At 38.3% G+C, this 26,254-nt stretch overlaps 2 protein-coding genes across 4 annotated transcripts; one reads left to right on the forward strand and one right to left on the reverse strand.

Annotated features, from left to right (window-relative positions):
• Nucleotides 1–464: 464 nt before the first annotated feature.
• On the reverse strand, nucleotides 465–25,349 carry LOC146468455 (cysteine-rich protein 2-binding protein-like). Of its 3 annotated transcripts, none has more exons than XM_085124553.1 (17): nucleotides 25,226–25,349; nucleotides 11,367–11,440; nucleotides 10,475–10,518; nucleotides 10,124–10,238; nucleotides 9,164–9,292; nucleotides 8,505–8,659; nucleotides 7,914–8,050; nucleotides 7,565–7,658; nucleotides 6,765–6,851; nucleotides 6,210–6,372; nucleotides 5,435–5,555; nucleotides 4,250–4,360; nucleotides 3,435–3,545; nucleotides 2,830–3,032; nucleotides 1,357–1,475; nucleotides 1,073–1,121; nucleotides 465–855 (listed from the first exon to the last, which is right to left on the reverse strand). In XM_085124553.1, exons 3-17 carry the CDS (start codon nucleotides 10,512–10,514, stop codon nucleotides 549–551), a joined length of 1,941 nt encoding a protein of 646 aa, XP_084980679.1. In that variant the 5' UTR covers nucleotides 10,515–10,518; nucleotides 11,367–11,440; nucleotides 25,226–25,349; the 3' UTR covers nucleotides 465–548. The 3 variants fall into 3 exon arrangements, with proteins under 3 accessions (XP_084980679.1, XP_084980678.1, XP_084980680.1); XM_085124552.1 differs by lacking the exon at nucleotides 25,226–25,349 and adding an exon at nucleotides 12,475–12,520; XM_085124554.1 differs by lacking the exons at nucleotides 10,124–10,238; nucleotides 10,475–10,518; nucleotides 11,367–11,440; nucleotides 25,226–25,349 and having other exon boundaries at nucleotides 9,120–9,240.
• LOC146468456 (tyrosine-protein kinase SYK-like) lies at nucleotides 12,624–26,064 on the forward strand. Its single transcript, XM_085124551.1, has 13 exons — nucleotides 12,624–12,812; nucleotides 14,361–14,805; nucleotides 15,529–16,060; nucleotides 16,791–16,973; nucleotides 17,547–17,690; nucleotides 20,146–20,255; nucleotides 20,964–21,030; nucleotides 21,640–21,721; nucleotides 22,023–22,071; nucleotides 23,184–23,324; nucleotides 23,680–23,820; nucleotides 24,639–24,751; nucleotides 25,660–26,064. The coding sequence occupies exons 2-13, from the start codon at nucleotides 14,404–14,406 to the stop codon at nucleotides 25,742–25,744; spliced, it is 2,049 nt and encodes a 682-aa protein (XP_084980677.1). The 5' UTR covers nucleotides 12,624–12,812; nucleotides 14,361–14,403; the 3' UTR covers nucleotides 25,745–26,064.
• Nucleotides 26,065–26,254: the final 190 nt, after the last annotated feature.

Raw genomic sequence — 26,254 nt, forward strand, 5'->3', positions numbered from 1 at the left:
CGTCGCTGAACATCACCCTACCTCGCCTGCATTTTTGGGTTTGTGTTTGCTCCTTCCCATCAAGCCACACGGTCCGTTGCTCCTTCCCATCAAGCCACACGGTTTTTGTTTTCCCGCTCTCTTACATTTTTAACTGTCTCGTATTGATTCAAAAAATTCGAACGGGTTCTTTACTGAGGTAATTTTCAAGGGCTCTGGCAGATCTTCTAGTGACGCTTATTAGCCCCAGGAAGAAACAAATTACTCCAAAGAAAGCGTATACGACGTGCACAGAAACCTCAATAAAAAAGGCTTTCTGATACCTGCGCGTCATTTTAAGTCACCTGTATGAATGTAACATTTTAACACTGAATATAATCAATGATTTTTTTAGCACTGTTTTAACTGAAAGGCCTGGAAAATATCACAACAAAATTCCATGCCTTATCATATCCGGTCCTGGCGAATTCTGAAAATAAGTCCGCTTTGTTAGTATTGCTGTTACATTTGACCGTATAGATAATCACAATTAGAAACAATCTCATAATTTAACTGTTTATATTTCCTGTTCATCGCCGCAACCTGAGAAAAAATGCATGCTTGCATTGTGGGCTATCCTCAGGTAAATATCTATTGTAAAAGTCCAATATGAACTCTTCTGGTTTGAACCCAAACTTCTGATACAAAAGCATGGCTGGATTCGTGACGGATACATGAAGTGTGACATCTTTGCCCATGCAAGTTTGTATCAAGTGGTAAATCATGTAGGTTCCAATCCCCCCGCGGCGCCACTCGGGGTGGACTAGCACGAATGAGATGTACGCCTCGTTGTACTTTACATCCGGGACCATAAACGCAAACCCAATGACAAATTTTCTGCAAGATACGGAAAAATTGATTTTTGAAGCAATACATTTAAAAAAAGTACAACAGTCGAACTAATTTTATTGCACAAAGTGGGCAAGCCGATAACTTACCATTCAAATGAAAGCTACTGAGCAATATTTTCATGCGCCGCTGTTTGCTAAAATTTTAGTGCTCGTTTGGACAAAGAAGTCACCTTTAAAACGCTTTATCTCTAGCTTGTACTTACTTGTAAAGAACTACGCAGCTGAAGTCCGGGTATTGCAAACATTCGGACACTAAAACAGAAAGTATAACAGCATATTAATACTAGGATGTAATCTAAAATAACCGTGTGAGAATCGGATAGAAATAATTTCGTAACATCACAGAATTATCTCAAATTATACGACCTTGCAAGAGCTAAAAGACTTAACTAGCGTGATTTACATAATGGCTTAATTATAAGCCTCGTGATCTAGCGATGATCTAGAGACGATCAAGCGTAACAACATAATCCATAATGGAACTTACGATCGATTCCTGGCCAGAAGAATTCCCGGCACATGGCATTCACGGATGGAATGTGATGCGGCTGCACGTAGCAGTAATCAATAGGGGCAACTGGTGGCGGCCTCCAATCAGGCTCACTCCTTAACAAACAAATAGCACAAGTTTTATTTAAAATAAATAAAATATAATAAAAATAAATGACTTTATTAAAGTGTTGAAGTATTTAGCACCGTAGCTCTAATTGGGGACACTATAAATCCGTCAAATAAACTGAATTATAACAACAACAACCTTTATTTTCCTCATGATTAATTAGAAAGATAATTACAATTACATTCTTGTATAGTAAAATTTTGTTTAATTTATTTTGAATAATTTTGAGGTAGCGATTGAGAATGGAGGTCAAGTTAACCATCCGATTTTCTAGTTGGCCTCCATATTACGTAATGATGTTTAGAAATAAATGACAGGTGAGGAACCAAAAATGACGAGACTTAAAATAAAAAGAACTAAGGGAATAAGTTACAATAGCTAATAAAAGAAGATTATGACACAAACTGAACATAACAGATGAATCCCAAGTGGTGGAAGGCAAATCAGTTGGCTATTTACAAACTGTGGTCTTGGATTCATTTTAAAAACGGGGCTACCGTAACAGTTGTAACTTTAAAGGCCTGCTCTCGTAGACTTGAACCCAGGGCCTCCGGATTACAAGTCCGGCGCCCTAACCACTAGGCTAGGCCGCGTCCCATTTGGTAACATCACATTTTTGATAAAGGCCAGTTGTAATGGCATTTGTCTAAGCAGCCTTTCAGAGGGTCACACATATTGCTAGAAATGAGACCGACATGCAAGGCTTCGTTACGTTACAGTTACAGGCCACCCCAGTGTTTTTTCTTTCTTTCTTATTTTCTTTTGTTATCAGCTGTCAGCCCATTTATGTATTCTGGATCAGATATGCCAAGGCTGTTTTATTTTAAACCCTCAAAAGCTGTTACAGAAACACCAATTGTACGTTGGCATCGGGGCCACTAGCTTGTTCTAGGCTTTCCGAATGTGGTGGGCAAAAAGGTGAAAGGCAGTGAGTCCTCTCTCTTTTTTTTGCCTCTGTATTTTTTTCTCGAACAACCACCTCGCATACCCGAGTGATTAAAACGTGGTTCTACTCTACATTATCACTTGTGGCCGTTTAAATGAAAGCTCTTTAGTCTTTGGAGTTGATAAGTGGGTTAGTCATAGTGTCTCAAGAAACTGTGCTGCTGCGTCGGTGAGGAGTAGAAACGAAAGTTTGGTTTATCAACAGAGTTGATAACTAAAGGTAAATTGGCCACCGGAAAGAGATTCGAGTGCTGACGTTTCGAGCGTTAGTCCATTTTGGTATGTAAGTTAACTTGCCAGCTGCTGTGAGTGAACTAGTTACAGTAACAAACAGAGTTCAGAGCAACGATTCACAGGTCGCTGCAAACTCAAAAGAAAGTAATCTGAGAATTGTACCTGTGATACCGAGCGACAATCTCCTGTAACAGCTGTAACTTCCAAGGCCTGCTCTCATAGTCTCGTCGGATAAAAGGCTTCAGTATTCTAGACGTGTAGGGACTGGTAATAGGTCTATACAATGTCTGACTGTCACCACCAATGAGTCTTGTTAAGAATGAGCAAGCCCTGGGGCGAGAACTTGGAAGCATTCGAGGAGAGGCCTAAAAAGGAGGCAAAATACAACCGGCTTCATTTTATGCGCAGTCACCTAGATACGTCACTGAAATGTGTTTTATGTTCACAACACGGGCGTTCTTCTAACAACGCTACAAAACACATGAAATCATAGCACTAATTGCCCATTAGCTTACACATGACAATTTGACAGCGCCGCAAAAATTGCTTTCAAATCGAACGTAAAACCGCCCATGGACATTTGTAAACAGCCCTCACTAGATGTAGTTGAATCATGTAAATAAACTGACAGCTGGCATTTATAAATATCGGGCTAATCAACCCAAAGTCAGTTCACTGCGTTACTTGACTGACAAAGAAGGCATGGACTCACAATCCCGTAGAGCTCTAATCATCAAGTCTGTTATTGAGTCTGCAAAGTTTCTTACCAAATATCTATCAAGGACATGCCCTGTTGTGCCCATGGTTGTTGTAGCAGTATCCTGTCTTGGAGATTTTCTATGAATCTCATCTGCAACCTCTGATGACACAGTATGATTCTGTCACAGAGAAAACAAGTGCAAAAGGTCAAGAGTAAGACAATTTAACAACAGTGATCATTGCTCTGCTGTAGAGAAGGCCAACACAAGCTTCTCTCTGTCATTCAATGGCTGATTTAACACATTAATCTTCACTCTAAGTCAATGCGTCAGTTTCAACTTCACTATAGAAAAAAAACTGATCATAACACCAAGCAGTGATTATACAGTATCGTTTAAAAGTTAGTTGATATTCTCTTGCGAGTCTCAATCTTCGACTCGATCCTTGATACTCAAATACACGAGAATCAAGTATCAGGATCGAGGCTCAGTAATCGAGAATGAAGTCGAGGATCGAGTCTGGCGAGGCCGAGAAAGTAATGCGCTTGTCGCTTCACTAATTCCTTGACAAACTTAACACATAAATGTAATAAGCAACAAATAGATTGCAGTATAATTACCCAGGGAGAAAATTAAAAAATAACAAGGCAAAAATTAAAAGAAATTTATGTACTGTAAAAAAATATTGTTCTGAGATGCCCTGGGTGTCTTTTGTAGAGTAACCGCCTTAAGCTGAATGATGCATCCCTGAGAGCTTTCTTGATGTACCTTTACTCGTACAAAATTGTAGACAACAAACCCTATTGAGCAACAGATTGATTACTTACAAGAACGAAATATATAGGGACATGTAACATTTAGCACTTGTATGAATTTGTATTTACCTCAACTGGGACTACTCCATCAGGGGTTAACTGATATCTCAAGGTTGAATTAACAGCTTTGGAGACAGTCTTGTCCAGATCAAATACTTTCAGACCCTTGAATCTTTTAAGCTTTGTGAAAAAAAAATTGTAGTTAAGAGAGGTATATTGGTAGTCTATGTGTAGACCTACTTATATTGGTAAGGTGTTGTCAGGCTTTTAGATCAAGTCCCAGTAGTTCAAAGAGTGGATAATTTTATCCACTGGATAGGTCGCTATCCGGCAGATAAAATGTGTGCACGATTTCCCTGATAGTCCCATAATTTGTGGATAAAGTAGAAACATATGTCAAATTCAAGTATGGGATTGTGTGGAAAACTTGCCAAAAGCATTAGTTGGAGTACATCTGCTCCGCTAGATAGTGATTTATCCAGTGGATAAAGTTATCCACTCTTTGAACAACTGGGGCCAGAAAATCAGAGTAACAGTAGTTCAAGGCCGTTTGATCCCTTTGGGTTAGTACCCAAAAAGTTAGCTTTCAAAACCCTTTAGGACGACCAAATTGCCTTATCAACACAGTTGATAAAACCAAATACTAGTTTTCACCCTCCCACCAATGCAGCACCACAGTTTCTTTAGAAAATAATCCCTGATGTCTTCATTGTTGTGTAATGTTTCCTTTGACAAGAAACTTTGCTCAACGTCTTACCTCTCTCCCCCAGGGTGTATAAATAGGTAGCACCGAAAAAATGGTGGAGTAAACATATCAACGGAGTTGATAACTTAAGGTAAATTGGCCACCATAAAGAGAGGTTTGAGTACTGATGTTTCAAGCGTTGGCCCTGCGCAAGAGCAAATTCGCTCTAACAAAGGGGTAATGCTTGAAATGTCAGCACTTTAATCTCTTTACGGTGGCCAATTTACCTTTAGTTATCAACTCTGTTGATAAACTAAACATTCCTTTCTACTCTCCACTGATGTAACACCACAGTTTCTTTAGAAACTAACCCCTTAAACAAACAAAATTGACTAGTTTCCCATTCAAGAGAGAGCAGTAATATTTCTTTGCTCATGTTACAAAAACAGGATTAAGTTCATGCAGGCCATAGGGCAAAGCCCCAAAGTGCAACTTTACCACTAAACACTAAACAAGACAGCACAAAACAATGAATTCAATCAATAAACAGGGGAATGTAAAATACGTACCTGTCTCAAAACCAGTTTCCTTCTAAATCGTCTAGCCACTGGATCATGATACACTGCTCTGGGACAGGAATTTAATCTGAGCAACAGGTCTTTTTCTTTTTCTTCTGACACAAGGAACAGGCTTAAAGCAAAAAGAAAAGACCTCTTCAAAAAACTAAAAGTAAATGATAAATCAGCCAATATTTTGAAGATTCTTCTAGTCCAGCTTCAGAAACCCTTACAGTTTTATACTGACTTTCTGGCTAACGACTGACTTTAAGGCAGACTTATAGAGTGGTTTTTAACCAAGACTCAAAAGTATTTTCACACTTGCTTTGCTTTACTTTCCAATGCTCTTTGATTCATAAACAAAACTCACACCACTTTCTCAATCAGTGAGAAGCAGAACCAAAATCAATTGTGACTTGCTCGCACACATTTTCCCACACCTCTTGTTGGTTACGTGCGAGTGTATTTACTTTGGACTCTGATTGGCTTATCAAATTGTTTGTGTCAAATATGACTGGCTAGAGTAATAACTACTTTGGTTTTGGTTTTACAACACTCAGTTGAAAACTGCTTTACAGTCAACTCTCTCTTAACGGACACCTGGTGTTGGTCTCTGCTGTTTTTTCAGTCAAACTCTCTATAAAATGGACAACTCTCCAAGACAGACAACAGACACTTTGAACCTCCAACAGATACTTGAGAAGTGCTTTTTTTTAGCGAAAAATACTTCAAAATGGAAAGTTCTAAAGAAAGTATTTTTTAAAGCTAGATCTATTTCTAGACCTACCTTGTTTGTGCAAGATTGGTGGTAGTTTTTACAGGCTTGTTCTTGACCTTGGTATGGAGTGATTCAGATTGTTGGTTCTTACTTGACGTATCTGATGTAACAGTGGATGCCAAGGACTCTGTATCCTCAGCCCTGGATTCATCCTCTGTGCGGAATTCAGATTCTAAGGGTGGGGAGAGTAAAGAACTTTATAAAAAAAGACTCCTGAAAAATTGAACACAGCTGAAAAAAGGTTTTAACAATTTCCATGAAAAAAAGGGGGTTTGCAGAACCTTGGTTAACAGGTTAATGGTTTTACAGTGTACTTGTAAGTGCCCCAAGATGTGATCATTTTTAATTACATTGGCATGCCGATTAGCAATCAGTGGCAACAGTACTATTTTTAATAATTTGTAATAATATTTGTTATGAAAGGTTGCTAATTCCAAAGTTAGTTGTTTCCTTTCTGCATGGAGTTCTTGTTCTAAGGGTGGGTGAAGTAGAAGAAAACAGAAGAAAACCTTTACCCAGTTTGAATGAAACATGGCAGGCTTATACTGTTGTAATTATACAAACCTGGCTTTTCTCTTTCACCAGGAAAAAAGAGAGTGTTGTCCACATCATCATAACTTGTTGAGAAGAAGCTAGAGAAAGGGTCAAATCCTAAAACACAAGAGTTGACAGAGGAATTGAATATCTTGTTGCCAGAGTAAAATACAGGAGTTCATAAAAACACTATACATTACACATTGTCTCCCAAAGCCAAAGCAAACACGTGCATCCCATGGTGCAGCTGCATGCAGAGCACAAAAAACACATTATTTTAATAATCCTCTTGAAATACCTTCTTGTCTCAACTGAAGAATTACTTTGTGGCATGCAGCTGTATAATTCATGCAAGTGTATGGATGTCATACTTCTTGCTCAACTTAATGTATACTTTAGTGGGATGACGAGCCACTAACACCATCTCAGATACTCACAAGAAACAACCTGCTTTAGAAATGATAGGAACTCTGACAGCCAGTAGTAAATTATCATTAAAACCAATGTCAAGAGGAACTAGTTTCTGATCAAGTGCTTTGAGAAAGCATGTGTATGTTACATTATTTTGGTATTCTTAGCTACTGGCAAAGACTGAATACAAGTTTGTTCCAGAGGAGTAAAACTTTACCACTGTTTTCCAAAACTTTTGATGAGTTCAGTTGAATGCCTTTGAAGCAATATCAAAAACACTTTCTCAATCAGCTGGCAACTGAGGTTTCAACTCACAAATGTAGTGGGGAGGGGGTGGTTATAGGTAGTGTCTCTCAGTTTGAGAGCATCTCAGCTCCAAGCTTTGGGTATCATCGCATTTTAACTGACTTTGTACATACCTGAACCAGATTCCACAAGTTCACGCATGTCTTCTTCCGTCAATAGCTGGGTTATTAGATCATCACATTTACTGCTATCAGGAGTCAGTGATGACTACAAGGAATCAACAACAAAATACAATGGGTTAACTAGTTCTATTTAGTATAGCATTATAACTTAAGAAAACGAAATTGCACAGTAATTTTGTTAGCTCTTTTAGAGCCCAAATCTTAAACTGGTTAAGTGTTACGTCCCACACGTTACAATATCACTACTTGATCTAACATATGCATACACCTGTACAAGTTATTGAGCACAAAGAATAAATCATGATAATTGCATAAAACAAATTTCTTATACAAATTTTACCTGTGCTGTATTTTCTTCATTGTTTGGGGACTGTGTTTTGATTGCTGTTTGGTCTGTGTTACAGTTAGAGCTGAACTTTGCTTTAGATCCAGTAGGACTGTATCCTCCTTTTCTCTTACGTTTGTAAGCACTGCTTCCTAAAACCCATAATGCCATAAATTATTATTGATAATGAGCTAATCACTGCAACATGTTGGTCACCAAACTCAGAGCATGAAGGCATCTTTACAACATGAAGCCAACTAGATTAAGTGCATCAGACTACCAGTTTCTGATAGTTACACATAATTATTGCTGGTTAAATAAGTGGAAGACCATTCCAGTGAATTGTATACTATTATGTTGATTCCAGGAAGGTAAGGAGGTAAGGAAAGGAGTTGGGGTAGGGATGTGTCACAAGCTCAAAGAGCATGCACACAGGAAGGGGAGGGGGGGGGGGGTGGGAGTGCTGTATTGTTTGTTTCGCCAGCCCCTATGGAACACAATTTAAATGTCTGGTCTGAAAATGCTTTAATATTATACTTTGTGCACAAAATATTAAATGAAATTTTGTATCAAAAGCATTATTTTGTAGACATGAGCTTTCCATACCTGCTTCACTCAATTTAATCACTGGTGCAACATTTTCCTGTAAAGCCCACCATCCTGTCTCCTTGTTAAATTCCTTCTGTCCTGACTTAAAAAACTGTGGACATCCTGAAGACAATACACCAGCTACAGTGCTGGACCATGTGGAAGTCTTTTTCCTAAAAGTAACATTCATCCCATAATGGCATGAAAATGTATTGCAAATATAATTATTAAATAAATTACTCAATTAATAATAACAACTGAATTTTCAGTTATTTTATACAGTGCAGTGGAGTAAGTGAAACACTCGTGAAGACCAGCTACAGTAGTAATATTAAAATGGTGTGGTATGGTGGGGGATAACCCTCAGAGAACCATGTGAAAGTGATAGCCACACTACACAGCTCTGTGGTTAGTCTTCCTCACAGCCGTTTTTAGTGTCGTCACGCTACTCTGTGGTATGACCACTGCTTTCAGATGGTTTATTACAACTGCCAGTACTTGGGGTGGGGGGATGGGCTAGAGATCAACACTTACATTCTATTTTGGACCAAACTTTATGATGAATTTAGCACACTATTTGTTATTCCACTTTACCTAATTTGAGATAAACAAACCTACTTCATGCATGCATACCAGTTGTAAAAAGTCATGGAAAGGTGTTTGTTTGCAGTGCTCACTTTTTAGGAAATAAAACCATCCAATGTCTATCAATGAAGTGACAGATATCTTCTCTCCATCTAAAGTAGCCTTTACGTCCTCTGCTAGTTGAATACAGATTGTACAATGATAGGTACACAGCTTGGAGCCTGTTAGAACAAAAACCCAAATTATTGAATGATGTAATCTTTTTTTTCAAGTTTTTTCACCCTCCAAAACTTTCACTCTTAAAAATACTTGTTCTTACAGGAACCAGCGCCTACACATTTCATGTCACTCTGGACTCTACACCTCTGCAGGAGACTACAGGGTCCTGCAGAATACCATAGGCTCCTTTTCAACATCTAGCGAGATCTTACACAATGTGTAACATCCAAATATACAAGCTACATGTAAATAGCTACTTTCTTTATTATTTAAGTAATAATCAGGATCTGACATTTCTGTAAGTTAATCAATCCTTATGCCCCAATATCAACATGCACTTTCTCCTTATTGTTCTCCATTTATTTCTTATGATAGTAGTTGGGAGAATGTGTTTAATGACAGACCTTTCATCTTTTGTAATCATTTCCTTTTTTTCATGAACTGTATAAAGCTTATTCCAAAATTGCTTCCATTTTAATAATACTCTTTTGTTTGCATTCAAATTAACCCTTCTTGCCTTGTTTAAAGTAAAATGATCTTTTGATTCTTGAGAATAAGAATGAGGTAAGAAGGGCTAATTCGAATATGAACGAAAGAATATTAAAATGGTAGCCATTTTGGAATACGGTCTATGTTTGATCAAGTAGAAATATTATATGCTCATCACCATTGGGGCTGTATTAAGGGTTAAGGTAGCCTCCTGTGCAGGCACTCTTTGGGCTTGTCAAGTGCATTCCCTGCTCCCCCACGAATATTTATGGGGGAGGAATGCATGGCTTAGGATTTCTATTAGCGGAGATAATTAAAGGCTGTTGCTTTTTTTGTGAGCTCACCAGCTTATGTTCTGTCTGGTACAAGACTCTGAACCTTCCAAAGAACAAGATGCACAAGTCAAATCAAAGAATATATCTCCCACAAGCATGCTGGGCCTACCACTCTTTAGACAACCTGTCAAGAGCAAGTAAAAACAAAAGAAATGATGGATGATAATCAAAGGTTCTCTGTCAGTAAGAGGTTCATTCTTAATAGCCTTATGACTTAATACATAGTACAACAGCAGTTCTGAGGATCAAGTGGCCCTATATCCTGGAAATGTACCTTACAATACATGTGGATAAAAAAGGGCAATATATACAAAGAATACATGCGCCAGTGATTTACAACAGAGTTCATGATAAACTTACCAAAGTGAAACGTCCTTCTGCATAAAATACACTGCAGCATATTACTGTAAATAAAATTATAGTAAAAAATTAAAGGTTCTTTCCCACGGGGGGGGGGGGGGGGGGGGTACTCCCTTATATGGGCTATATAGGTATGTGCGGCGCCAAAGGGTATGGTTTTTCAGCTGCTTTGGTCATAAATAGGGTATCGATTTTAGCCATTTTGTCGCCATTTTGGTAATAAATAAGGTATCAATTTTTGCACTCTAGTCCTGAATTCGTTGGTTTTTTTTTTGTTTGAAGAAGCTACTCCTTCATCATGATGTTTACAGCAACTGTGTACGTACCGCAACGGCTTGTCATGCGCTCCGGTCACACGCTAGTCTCCAGGAGTTCTCGAACTGGTTATAAATAGGGTATCAAATTTTTGCTCAGGTCATAAATAGGGTAGGGGAAATCACAGATTTTGGTCATAAAAAGGGTAAGGGTTTTGGGAAGCGAGCTGCACACCCCTATCCAATTTTTTTGGGAGTACCCCCCCCTCCCCCCGGGGGTTCTTTATATCAGCTTCAGTTTATTTGCCAAACACAACAACACTGATAAACAAAACACTATTTATTAGTATGATAGATACAGATTGAATTGGAATATTTTGGAAAAACTATGTCAGTTAAGTTCACTTCAATCTTAAAGAAGAGAGAATCCAATTCAAGTTAAAAATTCCTGGGAGCAACATGATAACCCAGGGGTTAGGGTTAGGGTTAGAACCACTTCTGTTAGGTACTGAGTATTGGCCAGTAATGAACCACACCTAGCCTTATACACAGTACATGATTGCATTCTTGATTTCTCTAGCAGGTTTTTGCATTGCATTCGATTTCCATCATAGTTAGTACAGAGTATGTAAACCAACCTGTCCTTTGATCCATTGCAATAACAAATTTCTTCAGGTACCTCATATTCAGTTTCTAGCCCAGGATCTATCTCCTGTAGAAATATAAAATAGTGGAAGTCCATGATTTTAGACGCAGTTGCTTGCTTGATTTTGACTCTACTTAACACAGTACTGAGACATACAATCCATAAGATTTATTTTGGATCACTGTGGCTTCACACCACCAGAATGATTCCCATCATGCACTGGTAGCAGTCAAACCCAGCCCTTACTGGTCCTATGCCGTAGAAATATCAATTTCTGTCTAATTCGCAATATTCATAACGCAAACAACAGAAATTACATTTTCTCACAAAAACAGGATTCAAAATACAAGTTGTCATAAATCACAGAGATCGAACCAGAGGGTAATATGATCCCTCCTTCCCCCCCCCCCCCCCCCCCAAAAAAAAAAGAAAAAACAACTACCTGGGAGGCAATGATATTGTAAGAAGAAAAAACCTGCTGGTTGGATTCAGCTTTTATCCTGATAGAAGTATCGCTGATACAATTTACTGCACCCACCCAAAACTTTCTTATGAAGCATGGAAACAAGATAGCCTCCTACGCAGACATTACTCTTCGGCTCGTCACATCAGTACATGTTGTGTGATGAGCTAAAGAATGTCTGTGTAAGATGCTAGGAAACAAGAGGGCAGAAAATTAATGACTCAGACATTCTCATGGTGAATAACACTTATTTTCTCCTAACAGAAGTAAACCAACGGCATTGCAGTGATAGCAGATATTAGCTTCATAAACAAAATAAAGCTAATGAACAATTAATTTTATAGGACTAAGGAGTTACGAGGGACCGTTATTGACACGGTGTATCGGTGTATGACTGCATAATTCACAGTCCACCATTAAAAGAAACAGAGATATTAAAAAGTAAGGAGAATTTATATTTTGGCCTGAAAACATTTAATATTAAAATAAGGCTTTTATCAAATTCATCGACCTATTTGCGGCATAGAATAATGTAACAATGTAAGCTAAATATAAATTTGAGATACATGAACCCAAGATACTTTAAATAGTAGTGGCATTTCTTAGAATTCTGAAACAAAACCCACAACTGCCTTACCTCTTCGCCCATGTTGACAGTCAACCCACGGGGAGAGCTCTAAGCTTAATAATACGATACTTTTGATTGGTTCAGCTGTTTGCTGTTTCAAAAGGAACCAATCAAATTCCTTGTTATATCATTAACTCCTGGCTTAGTAACCAAGCCTAGGAAGGAAGTGCAAGCCGTTTTGGTGCAGAAGTGAAATTGATCTTTATTTCCGTCAAAATTCTCAATTTGCCTTTCGTTTCAGATGTCTAAAGAGCATTTAACTGCTTCTTTAGTTACATAGAAAGATTCTGATGTGGTGGTGCTTTGTATAAACATGCAAGTTTTTATAAGCGGTGGATACAAACAAAGTAAGTATAATATTTATCGTTGTGTTCGATTCAGATGAAGCGTTCGATAATTTCCTGATTACAAACAGCAATATTATGAATTAGTGTCCTCAGTGCAGGCACGTGTATATAATAACTCTTTATGAAGCCCAGAGAACTTTTACCACATTGTGTCAAATCGTAAGAGGATAAGTGGTTTTGCATAAGTAGATTTCACAAGCCTTAAGGTAAAGGTGATACCAAGTATTTGCATTGTCTCCAATGTAGACAAATTAACACAAGGAAACGAAAACAAGAAACGAGAAAAATGTTATATTTCGGCAAAATGTGTGCCTCCACCAGAGTAAGTTGAAACAAAAAGCAAGCGAATTTAAATGTTGGAGAGGTGGTGATCCGCAAAGATCTCAGAAAGTGTCATTATATTAGAAAGCTTAGTACACAAACGTTCCAAAGCATGAAATTCCCCAACCCTCGTTTGGGTATTAAACGAGTTAACACATTTGAAAAATTTTAGGGTCCTGTTGTAACTCTCAACAGAAATAACATGATGTTTAATGTAAAAACTAAGCATACTTTTCAAAAGGGAACATGAAGTAAGACTTAAATGCAAGGTCTAATGTGTAAACTTTTCAAGGGCCTTCCATGCTTGACATGTTATAATTATGCAGGATGTTACATATCAATAATTCCAATAGTCGTTATAAAATGATTGTTGTCAAATGATAAAAGTCGATGCTAATCAATTGACAAATATCAGAAATCAATCAAAATCAAACGTACGATTTCTTGTGATTATTGACTTTGATCAATTTTTGGTGTTAGAGTTCAGCTGTGGTTTGCTAAGACTATTGCATGTTGACACATTCAATTTCATTTCACAATTTCTTTATGTTCCCTTAGCTGCATATCTTTGGCTAGCAACGACAACATGTTTCCTAAAAATTTTGTGACAAATTAAATTAATAGATTGACGATTATTGACATTTGTTGAGTAATATCAACTTGCTTTTTGATGATTCACTTTGACTGATATGTAAAGTCTTTTATTATGGCAAATCACTATTACCTACAAAACATTCATTTGAGTTGTTTTATGCCCATAAATGTGAGGATTTTACTGTGTATATATTTTTAATATATTTTTCATTCTTATTACTTTGCACAATCCCACAAGCTGCAGACCTTTAATTTTAATTGTGCTGAAATAATTTATAAAGGCCGTCTGTCTTCAAGCTTCTACATTTGGACTTGATGTTGCCTTACACATGCAAGTCTCCATTTGCTCAGGACAAAGCTTGATTGGCTCCATGTAAAAGGAGCAGAACTAAGACAGGGCTTGAACAAAATACATATATAAATTCTATTTGCTCTTGTATTTACCAAATGTGTGACAGTTGATGAAAATTCCTTTTAGTACTGGTCAATTCAGTGAACAGACAGCTCAGGGATGGATCTAACTTAATCTGTATGTAATTTTTAAAAAGAATATTACAAAACTTCCCAGGGATATTTGAGTTTGTACTTTAAAATAATGTACAGGCAAATTTATGTGCTGTCTTACTCTTTTAGGTTCTTGAAAATAATTAAATGAAAACAGTACCAAACTTGCAAAATGGCAGATCCTCTTTTCCAGCATTGGTTTCATGGCCGCATCAGCCGTCAGGAAGCAGAAGAGCTTCTTGCTCGTGCTGGCAAACAAGATGGCTGGTATCTGTTGCGTGAGAGCACTGCTTCTGCTGGAAGCTATGCTCTTTCCATGTGCCATAACAACAAGATCATCCATTACCACATTCAGCGGCATTCAGATGGCATGGTGGCCATTGAAGATGGTAAAAGATTCCCTGGACCAGTTGAGCTTGTGAATCACCATCAACATGCTTTAGATGGATTGTTGACCAGGCTAACTGGACCATGCAACCGCCTCCCAGGAGTGCCACCAAAAACATTTTCAGGTGCCAATCAGGAGCACATTAAGGATGCTGCAATTGCTGCCATAGCATCTATGGGATTAGGGGTTAGTTCAAAGATCATGCGTACTTTGTGGCACTTAGTTAGTACATCAAGGCTTTCATTCTCATGGCGAAGCACATTATGCCTGATATTCCTAAATACTCCTACTCCTGTAGTTGCTTCATACAACTGAACCTGGGCAAGGCTCAACCTGCAGCACTTTTCCAGTCAAAGATCCACTTACTTTTACAGAGCTCTTGCTATCGCTGGCTCTTATTTTTAATATTAGCTACACTGTAGTTTTGTAATGTAAATTAATATTGTTACTACTATTATATAGTTGGACCCTCGTTATTATTAACATGTAAGTGGCCACCTCCATTAAGCAGCCAGTTATCAATGGATCAAAAGCATGTGGTAATGGCTCTCCTTAATGTTTTTAGCCCTTTTAAGCAGCCAGTGAGCATTTACATTTAATGATACAGCCAAGCAGTTTAGTTTTAATTTGTAAAAGGTGATATACAAATATGGGTGTAAAACAGTTGGTGAGTACTGATCAAAATCTTCAGACTTCTGGCTTTGTTCTTACAAAGTCTTTGAGCTCAAAATGTCAGCTCTGGAATCTCTTTACTGTGGCGAAAATACATTGTCAACTCTGTTGATAAAACAAAACATTGATTTCCACTCTTCCACTGATTCAGCACCACATTTCCTTTAGAAACTGACCCTTTCTTCTTAGAAAAAGGACTTTTAGCAACTGATTGACACGTACGTTTCACTTTTGCAGGAAGGTGATGAAAGTACTGCAACTCTAATGAGGGCTAAATTAGAAAGCGCTATTGGCTCAGTACTGCATAAGAACCAGCTCTGGTTTCATGGTGGGATTTCACGTGATGAAGCAGAAAGGCGTCTACAGGTGTTAGGATGTCAAGATGGAATGTTTCTGATCCGTGAAAAAGATCCAGGCTTTGTGCTTGGTCTTGTGCATGAAGGCGCCGTGGTTCATTACTTGTTTGATATTGATGCACAGGGAAGATTGTCCATCAAGTCTGGTCCAAAGTTCGACAACCTGATGTTAGCTGTTGACCACTACACACTCAGAGAAGATGGTCTTCTTTGCAAGTTGCGTGATCCGTGTAACGCTGAACTGTTTGATGGCCGGCGAAGGACACCCTCAGTAGGAACACGTCCTCCAGGTCTTTTTGATCAGAGTGAAAGAAGACCACCAAGTCGATCATTTAGTGAAGGCAGCCCATTTTCTTCAAATCCATTTCTTCAAGGTGCCACTGGTGCTATGGTTCCAGATATAATCCGTGAAGGTATACCGGTATATGAGAGGTGTTTTAATAAATAAATGTACTTCCAGATTTTCAATAAGAGCTAGTTGATCACATGATCACCATCTACTTGTGAAGAATTACAGCTGAAGAAGAATTACATTTTGTTTGTAACTTTTATATACTGGGCCTATCTGACTGAAAACCACCAAGTTGTGAGAAAGCATCCTGTATAAACACTGTAATAAGTAAGTAAGTACATGTAAGTAAATAAGTAAATAAATACTGCATACTACAGTGTATCTAAAAAAATATTGAGCAGATAACTTACTTTGCAGGAAGAATTAAACTTCATTGGCTTCATACACCTACTGCATGGATTTTCTCATGTTAATTAAGTTTTACGTTATGGTCCTTTAGGAACAAAAAATAACACTTTCAAGTTGCCCTTGTCAGGTGTACGTTCCTGTATTCTAAGGAGTAAGTTGCAAAGAACTGGATACAGATGTACTGGCTGGTATTCTGATCCACCACAGTGGAAAACCCAACTTTGCAACATGTCAACATGCTTTTTGAGCTTTTGTTTGTAGTTTTTAGCTAATGGGCAACATGCTTATTTGACAAGTGACCACAAAAAGTTGTTTTCCAAAGAACAGAAAGAACAGAACCTTCTTGTCCTAGACATGTTATTATTATTAAACTTCAGCGAGCACTGCACATGTTACAGAAGCCAAAACAAAACCACCGAATGTGTTTTTGTGTTTTTTGTTAGCTGTTCCCAGCACTTCTCCACCAAGGAACCCCCCTCCACCTGTACCTAGTTCTCTTCCGCCAAGTAACAGGAACTCTGGTCCGCCCCGCTTGCCACCCAGACCTCCCACCAGTCCAAGAGGTCCCTACCCTCCACCAGTAAGCCCTTCTCCATTTCCTGCAGCAGAGGGAAGGCCAGGCTCAGGTATACAGTCTGCTAAAATAATGAATGGTATTTTATAGTTTTCTTTTGCAATGCACCTAATACAAATATGGTTGTGGCAAAATTAATATTTTGTATTCCTCAAGAAAGCATCAATAAATGGAATCCAATTACGTTTTGATTAATTATCACTTTGCAGAGTTTTAAGGTCATATTATTTTTTTGTGTCAATCTCCAGTATGCCTTCTTTTGACCCATCCAAATCTCTTATATAAAATTGATCCATCATCGATTTTAGCAGCTCATGATATTTAAATATTGTTAGGTGCTCTAGTCAAACATAAGAATTCCAAGTCAGTTTTGTTGGTGCTCTGGGCTAAAAGGTTCCTGTGATGAATGGCTTTGTATAGCATTGCAGAAAAAGCAGAAATGTAGCATGCAACAGAAAACAGCTAACTTAATTTGCAACTTTTAAACCTGTAAACCCCCAGCAAGTTTTTATGATTTTATGCATTTTCACTGTGAATGTGCCCTGTAATGTTTCACATTTTTCTTTGATGTAGTTGTTGTACGACAGATACAAATATTCTCTACTGAGTAGCATGTATTTTTCAGGTGCAAGTCCCTCCAGAGGCCCACAATTTGAGTCAATTTATGACAGTGTAAAGATGAGGAAAAGCTCCTTTTACTTCAATCAGTTTAAAGATGTTCAAACTCGGAAACTGAGAAGTGAAAATTTAACGTTGGAAAAAGAGCTGGGTAAGAAGCCAAGATTAATCACTGTTATCAAGTTTAAATCATATTAAGATATGATCAAAATTATGCAGAAACCTTACAGCAGAGTGATGGTCTCTCCCATGATGTGTTCCTTGAGGGTTGCCCAATACACCTCACTGTCAGTAATGGTCTGTGGAACTAAGGTGATAGTCTGTTATTTTCATTCTGAACGTGTCCTTAGAACAGGGACTGTAAGAGGGAGATGATTGTCTGTAGATTGCATCTCATTAAGGGGGCTTGGCAAATTTCACTCTGATTCTGAGACGGGTTATTCATTTTGATGGTCTGTGTAGTTCATTGAAATTTTGCTCCTGCTCGCTTTCTCCGTGGAAACATTACTATAATAATGAATCTAAAGCAAACCTTTTGAATACGCATTTCTCCCTGATCGGTCTTAAACTGGCAACCAAAATCAAAGAAAAGGTTCAATCTGTGGTCAGTGATACTACTACATGTTTCTCGCCTGCTGGAAGTACCGCCGAAGAAAATTCGTTTTCCTTTTCATATATCACTGAATCGTTGGTTTTCAAGCAGTTGAAGGGTTTAAAAACTAACAAAGCCATAGGATTAGACCGCATCAGTGGTAGATTGTTGAGAGACTCTGCTGATTGTATAGCACCTGTTCTGACCAGAATATTCAACCGGTCTCTTCAGACAAGCGCCTTCCCAGCAATCTGGAAGCGGGGTAAAGTAACCGCTCTGTTTAAAGCAGGAGATCGCACTGACTGTAATAACTATAGGCCCATTACTGTTCTCCCAACCATTAGCAAGATTCTTGAACGGGCTGTGCACATTCAGCTGTATGGTTACTTGTCTGAGTCCAAACTGCTCACCCAAAATCAATTCGGTTTTCGCCCTAAACTGTCTACTGTAACTGCTCTTGCCCATTTTACCGACAACATTCTTCAGAGCTTAGACAGCGGCTGTATGACCAGTGCAGTTTTCATAGATCTTTCGAAAGCATTCGATACAGTGGATCATGAGATTCTTGTAAGAAAACTCAAGTCTATTGGTGTCTCTACCCAAGTCGAAAAATGGTTTGTGTCTTACCTGAATAACCGACATCAAGTAACATCAATTGAAAACTGTCTGTCCCCTTCTCACGAAGTTCGCGTTGGCGTACCGCAAGGGAGCATCCTTGGTCCACTTCTATTTCTTATCTACGTAAACGACCTCACACACTGCTTGGAGTACTGCAAAGTTGTCATGTATGCAGACGACACTGTGTTATACTATAGTGGGAAGAGCTGCCACGAAATTGAATCGCATCTAAATGCCGACCTTGGCAAGTTAGCCCATTGGTTTGATAACAATTACCTAACTTTTAAGACGTCTAAATCTAAGTTCGTACTCTTTGGCAGCAATCGCAAATTGCAAAGTTGCCATGATGTCAAGCTTGTTATGCATAATGTTTGCCTCGAGAATTCAGATTCAATCAAGTACCTTGGCGTGAAAATTCACAAGAACATGACTTGGAATGAGCAAATCGATTCATTAATTACCAAAGTGAATCAGAGGATTGGCCTATTGAGACGTGTCAAGCCACTGTTACCAGTAGATGCACGGATTACACTGTATAACACTTTGATTAGTCCCCTTTTCGACTATGCTGATGTTATCTGGGGTGACAAGGATAACACTACACTTATGGGCGATTTGCAGATTCTGCAAAATAAGGCAGCAAAAGTTATTCTTGATTTGCCTGGCTATGCCTCATCCACCGATGCACTCAAGTCACTTGGCTGGCCAACCTTGTCCCAACGTCGCCTTGTACATAGATATATGATCACTTTTAAGTATATTCATGGACTTGTAGATTATAATTATTATTTTAATATTCTTAAGAACAGCGACACCCATTCCTATAATACCCGGAGAAAGAATGATTTCCGTCTTCCACGAGTACGAACTAACTACGGAAAGAAGACACTCCTTTACCAGGGTATTAAGGAATGGAACCTTTTAGAACAGTCTTTCAAAGACATAAAATCGTTTTTAATTTTTAAGCAACGTATCAAAGAGCGCGTTTTTAGCTAGTTTTTAATTCTTATTTCTTATTTTTATTTCTTACCGCCGACTTTGTATTTTCTACTTTTAAATAATTGTAATTTTTAAAACAATTGTAAGTTTTAAATCATTTCTCAATCTACAGGGCCCCACTGAATATCACTTTCGTGATGTGGGCTCCCTGTATAAAGATTGTTATTATTATTATTATTATTATTATATTATTATTATTTTTACTAGGGAACTCAATGCTGGGAGCAGCTGTGAAGTGAATTAACACTTTATTCATGGTGATTGGTTTTGTACACTTGGCTTGGTCATCCTGCTATGAAACTATCCATGGGGGTGTCCTGTGGCCTTACAGGACAGTTATATGTGCAGATACACCGTAATATTAATTATCATGTATTTTATTGTTGTTGGTGTACAGGTCATGGGAACTTTGGGTCTGTTCTCAAAGGAGAGTACACCAAGTTAAATGGAGAGAAGATCCCAGTTGCTGTAAAGAAACTGAAATCTGAAGAAATGAACAATCCAAAGGTACATGTAGAGTGTACTATTGTATGTACATGGGAGGAGGGGAGGGGGAGAGATTACATGTACATGTATTACTGGAGGAGAGGGGGGAGGGGGGGTTAATGCTTTTGGCACCAATTTAGCCCAGGACTGACCCTGGACTTAGGATCATGTTTACATGTACACGTACGTACATTGTCGGTTGCAGTGATTTTATCATTGGTTCTCACCTTGCTCTGAGGATATTATTTTTGTGTTTTCCAGTTTTCCTTCCTCCCAAAAATCAACATCATCAACACCAGTGGATGATGTCACTTGCCTTTATACATCCCCTGTAAATATCTAGTCAAACTCACCAACAATTGATGAGCTTGGAGGCTGGTGCCTAAAAGGTTGGTGGAGCCGGGCAGCAATCAGGCACGGAGAAGGAGGTATCCTGTGCCCTGCAAGCGACCACCACCAAAGGCACCATCACACTGAACCAATCAGTGGAATGCTTACTGAACCCGATACTTGTCAAAGGGAGGTCAGAGAGGGAAAGAGCTTTGAAATTAAGCTGGCTAAATAACCTTACTTGTAGGCCAGCAAGTAAGCGAAAGGGAAAGGTCGCCCCTGATCCACGTAGAGGGGTGACTGCTTACTAGTATTGTCACGATTTTAACCTTGCCTAAATTATATTAATATTAGCGACATCTAAATGTCATTTAACAGTTTTTTTTGTTCTCTTTACAGTCTGAAATAATGCATGAAGCTGAAGTGATGATGAGGCTGGATCACCCTAATATTGTTAGAATAATAGGTACTCCTGGCCATCTGTTTCTGTTGAATAGTTTATCACACTCTAACTTACGGGAATAAGTATCAGAACAATTATTTTGAACATAAAAAAGTTGTGGTGATAATGATGCTGATGATGGCAATGATGTCATTCAGTCAGTCAATGTCTTCACAAACAGTCCTTCTCTGGATTACGCTTGCCTGGATGACCTACTTAGGTTATTTTGTTGTGATTGGGTGGATTTAATGACATTGTTTTTAAATGTGGAGATACAGTTATGTAACTTGTTATCGTAATGGCTCCTGATCTGATGTCCCCAGACAAGACACCTTTTCCCCCACACTGTCCCTCCTCACCCAGGTGTATAACTGAATACTGCCAATCTGCTGCCGGAGCTAGCAAATAAATTATGTGACGTACTGCATGTATCAGCCTATCCAAGGGGAGGGGTGAGAGTAGCAATACTCCTAGTTGCTTCTTGTTACAGAAACCAGGTTAAGCTCCAAGTGTAACATGTATTAGCCATTAATGGCTCCTGTAGGACTTTTCCTCACCCAACCTCATATCTTTAGAGTACACTACTCCTCACAGACATAAGCTAATAGCTTTTGAATCATATTGTCATGGTAGGTATATGTCAAGATGTCACTGTGATGCTTGTAATGGAACTCGCCCCAGAAGGACCACTCCACAAATACCTCAAGAAACACAAGTAAGAAAAAGCTTGAACATACACAGTACAAATCATAACAATGAATTGTACATTATCAGATGACCAAAGGCAACTTTTCTTCATGTTTAAATTATTAATTTTGTTCTAGCTAATGCTATTTATTATATACATAAAACATTGAGGAGAATTTGAATTTGAGAGTACTTCTACTATAAAATGAATGTGAAATGTTTGTTCATAAGGTCACTACATGTACTTCTCTATTTTACTCCATCAGTAAACATTAGTGTGCCCTTTTTTGGTCCTTGATGATAAAGTTACTGTCATATTTTTTTCCCAGGAGTTTGCAAATGTTTAAGATTTTTGTCATCATGTTGCAAGTTGCAGAGGTAAGGAAATGTTTCCTAAATTGGTGGATATTGTGTTACTGTATTTATTGTAAATCTTAAATTATTTGTAGGAAAAGATAATGAAATAAATGTAATGGTACATTTCAAGCCTGGTGAATGAATGAATGAATGGTGTATTATTCTAGGACACAGGTATATATCAGGAGTCGAACCTAAGACCTTAGGTTTGAATCTAAGGTCTTAGGTTGGACTCCGGATAGGAGCATTCAGATTTCTTTGTTTCGAGTATGCCTGTGTCGCTTTCTAGAATAATACATCATTCTCAAAGATAATGAAGTTTACATAACACCTACAGGACAGAAAAACTTCCTGAAACGCACCTAGAGGTCTGGTCCCATGTGTGACAGTAGGTCGTACTTTAGAGAGCTCGCAACTGATTAAAGAGAAGTTTCTCATACAGTGGAGCACAGTTATGGAACAGTTTACCTTCATAATTACACCAAGTTGCTTCCTTGAATGATTTTAAAACTAAATTGAATTGCCACAGTTTTAAGTAGGTTTTTAAACAAGGTCTTCAAGAAAAGCAGCATTCATTGTTTTAATTATTTTTCTTTTATATTATTGTAGTTAGGTAGACAGATAGATAGTTACTTTATGATGATTAATATAATTATAGCTTATGGAAATATGCGCTTATGGAAATAGGGTGTCTAAGTAAAGTTATTTTATTGTAGGGGTTAGCCTAACAGAAGGATTTAAAGGCCCGGAATGTGACAGACACAATCTAGTGTTACAATCTTCATCAATGAAAACTGAGCATTTCAAAAATGCTCTCCAAAGTGGAGATTTTTGGTAGAAAACTCAATGAAAACACAGCGAAAAAAAGTGAGGGGGCTAAAGCCCCCCTCTGCAGTCCCTGAAACATTTTTTTTAAAATAATGATAAAGTAAAATCGTTAGAAATCACCAGAAAGTACATGTATCATTTTCGATCGTTTTCAATCATTTATTTGTGGACAGTGAAACAATTGAAACTGCTTTGTACAATTGGACAAAAAACTTTTTTTGTAGGAATCTCTCATCTCAAGTAAAAACAATGAAAAACCTGTGGACATCACATGTGGACTTACGTTTTCTATTTTTCTATCAAAGGGAATGCAATATCTTGAGAATATGCAGTTTGTGCACAGGGATCTTGCTGCCAGAAATGTGTTGGTTGTCAATGAGGACTTTGTCAAAATTAGTGACTTTGGAATGTCTAGAGCAATGGGGACTGGAACGGATTATTACAGGGTAACGTAAAATCTTCCTAGAGCAACTGAAACCTATAAACTTTGATGACATTTCGGGTACAGGTATTTGCCATTTATTAGAAGAAGCTGATGTGATGAACATTATATAATGGACTTTTTTAATTTATAGGAAGAGGAAATGTTTCCATATGCAATTAATTTTGTCTATACTGCATGAAAACTCTATACCATCAGTAGAGACTGAAAGGAGGAAGAACATTTCGGAATTTTTCGATTTTTTTTGGCAGAAGATTTGTTAACCATTTCAAGTTCAATTAAAATTTTCTTATTTTCATGCAAATAGCAGACAACCTCAAACAGCAGCTGACGAACTAATTTCATATTTTCCACTGTAGGCTGGTAAGCCAGGAAAGTGGCCTCTCAAATGGTATGCCCCAGAATGCATCTATTTCCGGAAGTTCAGCAGCAAGAGTGACGTGTGGAGTTATGGCGTCACACTTTGGGAGGCAACATCTTATGGAAAAAAGCCTTATGATGTATGTTTCAATAATTGTTTTGTTCTTACTTTCTAGAAACTTCACGTTGAAAACAGCAACATCAACAATTTCCCAGATTAAGTTTTACAATATTGATGACTTGTACCTTGAATTTGATTCTGCGTGACTGAAATGTGACTTTGAATTTAAAGGACGATACGTCATTTTTCAGAGGTTTTTTTTGTTTTTGTTGTTTGTGCAGTTTATGACTATGCAGGAAAATTACATTTTGAGCAAGAAAAATTGGAATTGAAAAGAAAATTGGGGGTAACCACCAGGGGTTTTACTAAGGGCCAGCCACTGGGCAAATTGACCATCTGTGAACATAACTTTGCCCAGCTGCTTTTAACATCTCAACCAATGTTTTCAACAAAAGAACATATCCAAGTTAAATAACCTGTTCAGGTGCAATAAGTCCTTGCCAACTGTTCAAAATCTTAATGAAACCTCAGAACCACGAATTTTTGTGTATTATGAACAGTAGGAAAAGGAGGCACCGTTCTTAAGCCTTAACAGTGCAACGTGCCTTACCGTGGCCACCCAACAGACTTTTTTTTTTACAAGTTAGCCATAAAATACAAAACGACATGTTTTAAGTAATTTGTTGTTGCGTCACTTACTTGTTGGACTTTGCAAGGAGGCGTGACCGTTAATCAAATTCGCGAGGCGTGACCGTCAATCAAATTCGCGTATCCTGATTGGCTAACTTGTAAAAAAAAGTTTGTTGGGTGGCCACGGTAAGGCGTGTCGCACTGTAACAGAGGTCTCTAACAACATACATTAAGACAAGTCAGCATTTAATATTGTATTTTTCTCAGGGTCTCAACGGACAGCTAATTCTGGAACAGATAGAGAATGGCTACAGACTGGAATGCCCTGAAGGTGTCCCACAAAATGTGTACGAAATAATGAGAAGCTGTTGGCAATACAGGTAAATGTTAGATCAAAAGACCTTCGAGAGGTGGAGTTAACTAGTTACCGTAGGTTTACCTGACTTGTCCGAAGATTTCCGAACACGTTCCGAATAATTCTGAAGTTTTCAAGAAAATGATTCTGCTCCATACGGACCTTCAAAAATCAGAGATTTCGGGGAAAGTATCTTCATTTTACTCATTTTGCAAGGACTTTTCTTTTTTCTCTAGTTTCTGGTATTGGTTTGAGTTTACATATTTTTGGAAAGTATGTCAATTAAGGCAGAGCCTTATTAAGGCTGTAATAGCTCACATTTTCAACCAGAAGCGAGAAATTTGTCCGCAAGGGAGAGCTTGCGAGAGTTGGCAGGTGTACGAAGGTGACGCCCAGGGTGACGTTTGTCATCTGTCATGTAACATCTTACAATTAACTTTGCAAGTTTAACATAAAGTAAACTCAGTCAGTATTAGCAAAAGAAACAATTAAGTCTCACCTTTTTAGTGTGGTTTACTTGTGCTGTTTTGACGAAGCTGTTTATCAACGCCGTTTTCGCAAGAGAAGGTGACAATTTTATGAACTAAGGTAGCCAAGCATCAGTTCCCTTTCCTGAAGCTTTTTTGCTCCTTTTTGTGCACGGGCTGACTGCTTTAACTTATTATCTCAGGCTTAAAATTGTTGCAGAATGTTCAAAAACTTCAAATGATATTCACGTTGTTGACACCAGTGCGAATGAATTTAAAAAAAGTCTTATGTTGAAGACGGTCAACGGCCGCACGGTAAGCGCGACAAATGGCGGGAAAATCATGGTCACGTGGTTTCGCATGTTGATGTCACACACGCTTCTGTGCCTTTTCAACTCAGGTTTGGAAACTTGTTAGGCACATTAAGTTGGCAACTATTTAAGTCATTTGTTTGTTTTCTTTGTAGCGAAGAGGCCAGGCCAACTTTTCAAACCTTGTCTCAGGAACTTGCAGAAGCGCTGATTGATTTAAAGAATGCGGACACACATTAGAATTACTGAGCCCAAACTACCGTCACTGGAAGAAATTTTTCTTCGCCCCCTCCCCCATAGGAAACCTTAGACGCAATCATCCCTTCTTACCAAATATGGACCTTCCCCTACCACAACGGCAACGTCAGTGAAAACGGTCAAAACGTCATTTATTACTGAATAACTAGTTACATGATCTGATCTAGAAAGGCAAACTCACCATTTGTGTTTATGTTCTCCTCGAAACTTCGAATTTGGTCATTTCACGTTGTTCCTTTGCAGAGGATTTCAAAGAAATGTACGGAAATGTTAAACGCATGTGGAGAGCTTTTGTTTAGCCTGTGAACAGGCCCCCAAATGGGGTATAGGGTGAAGACAAAAATCGAGCTGGGAGAGGAGGTGGGGGAGAAAGCGAGGGAGGCTCTCTTTCTTTTTTGCTCGCCCCCATACCGCGCTCTCTTTGCCCGGCTCGCCGATTTTCTTTTTCGCCCTATACCCCACTTGGCAGCCTGTTCACAGGCTAGCTTTGTT

Source organism: Pavona decussata, unplaced genomic scaffold, assembly GCF_977016875.1.
Source record: "Pavona decussata unplaced genomic scaffold, jaPavDecu1.1 SCAFFOLD_130, whole genome shotgun sequence".
NCBI lineage: Eukaryota > Metazoa > Cnidaria > Anthozoa > Scleractinia > Agariciidae > Pavona > Pavona decussata.

Bases quoted from the DNA above. Each gene is read 5' to 3' on its own strand.
- LOC146468456 (XM_085124551.1), top strand. From the start codon at position 14,404: ATGGCAGATCCTCTTTTCCAGCATTGGTTTCATGGCCGCATCAGCCGT. The intron at 14,806-15,528 runs GTTAGTTCAAAG...TCACTTTTGCAG, and splicing joins TAGCATCTATGGGATTAGGG to GAAGGTGATGAAAGTACTGC. The intron at 23,821-24,638 runs GTATGTTTCAAT...TATTTTTCTCAG, and splicing joins ATGGAAAAAAGCCTTATGAT to GGTCTCAACGGACAGCTAAT.
- LOC146468455 (XM_085124552.1), bottom strand. The intron at 4,361-5,434 runs GTACGTATTTTA...TTTTTCACAAAG, and splicing joins GGAAACTGGTTTTGAGACAG to CTTAAAAGATTCAAGGGTCT. The intron at 3,546-4,249 runs GTAAATACAAAT...TCTCTGTGACAG, and splicing joins ATGGAGTAGTCCCAGTTGAG to AATCATACTGTGTCATCAGA.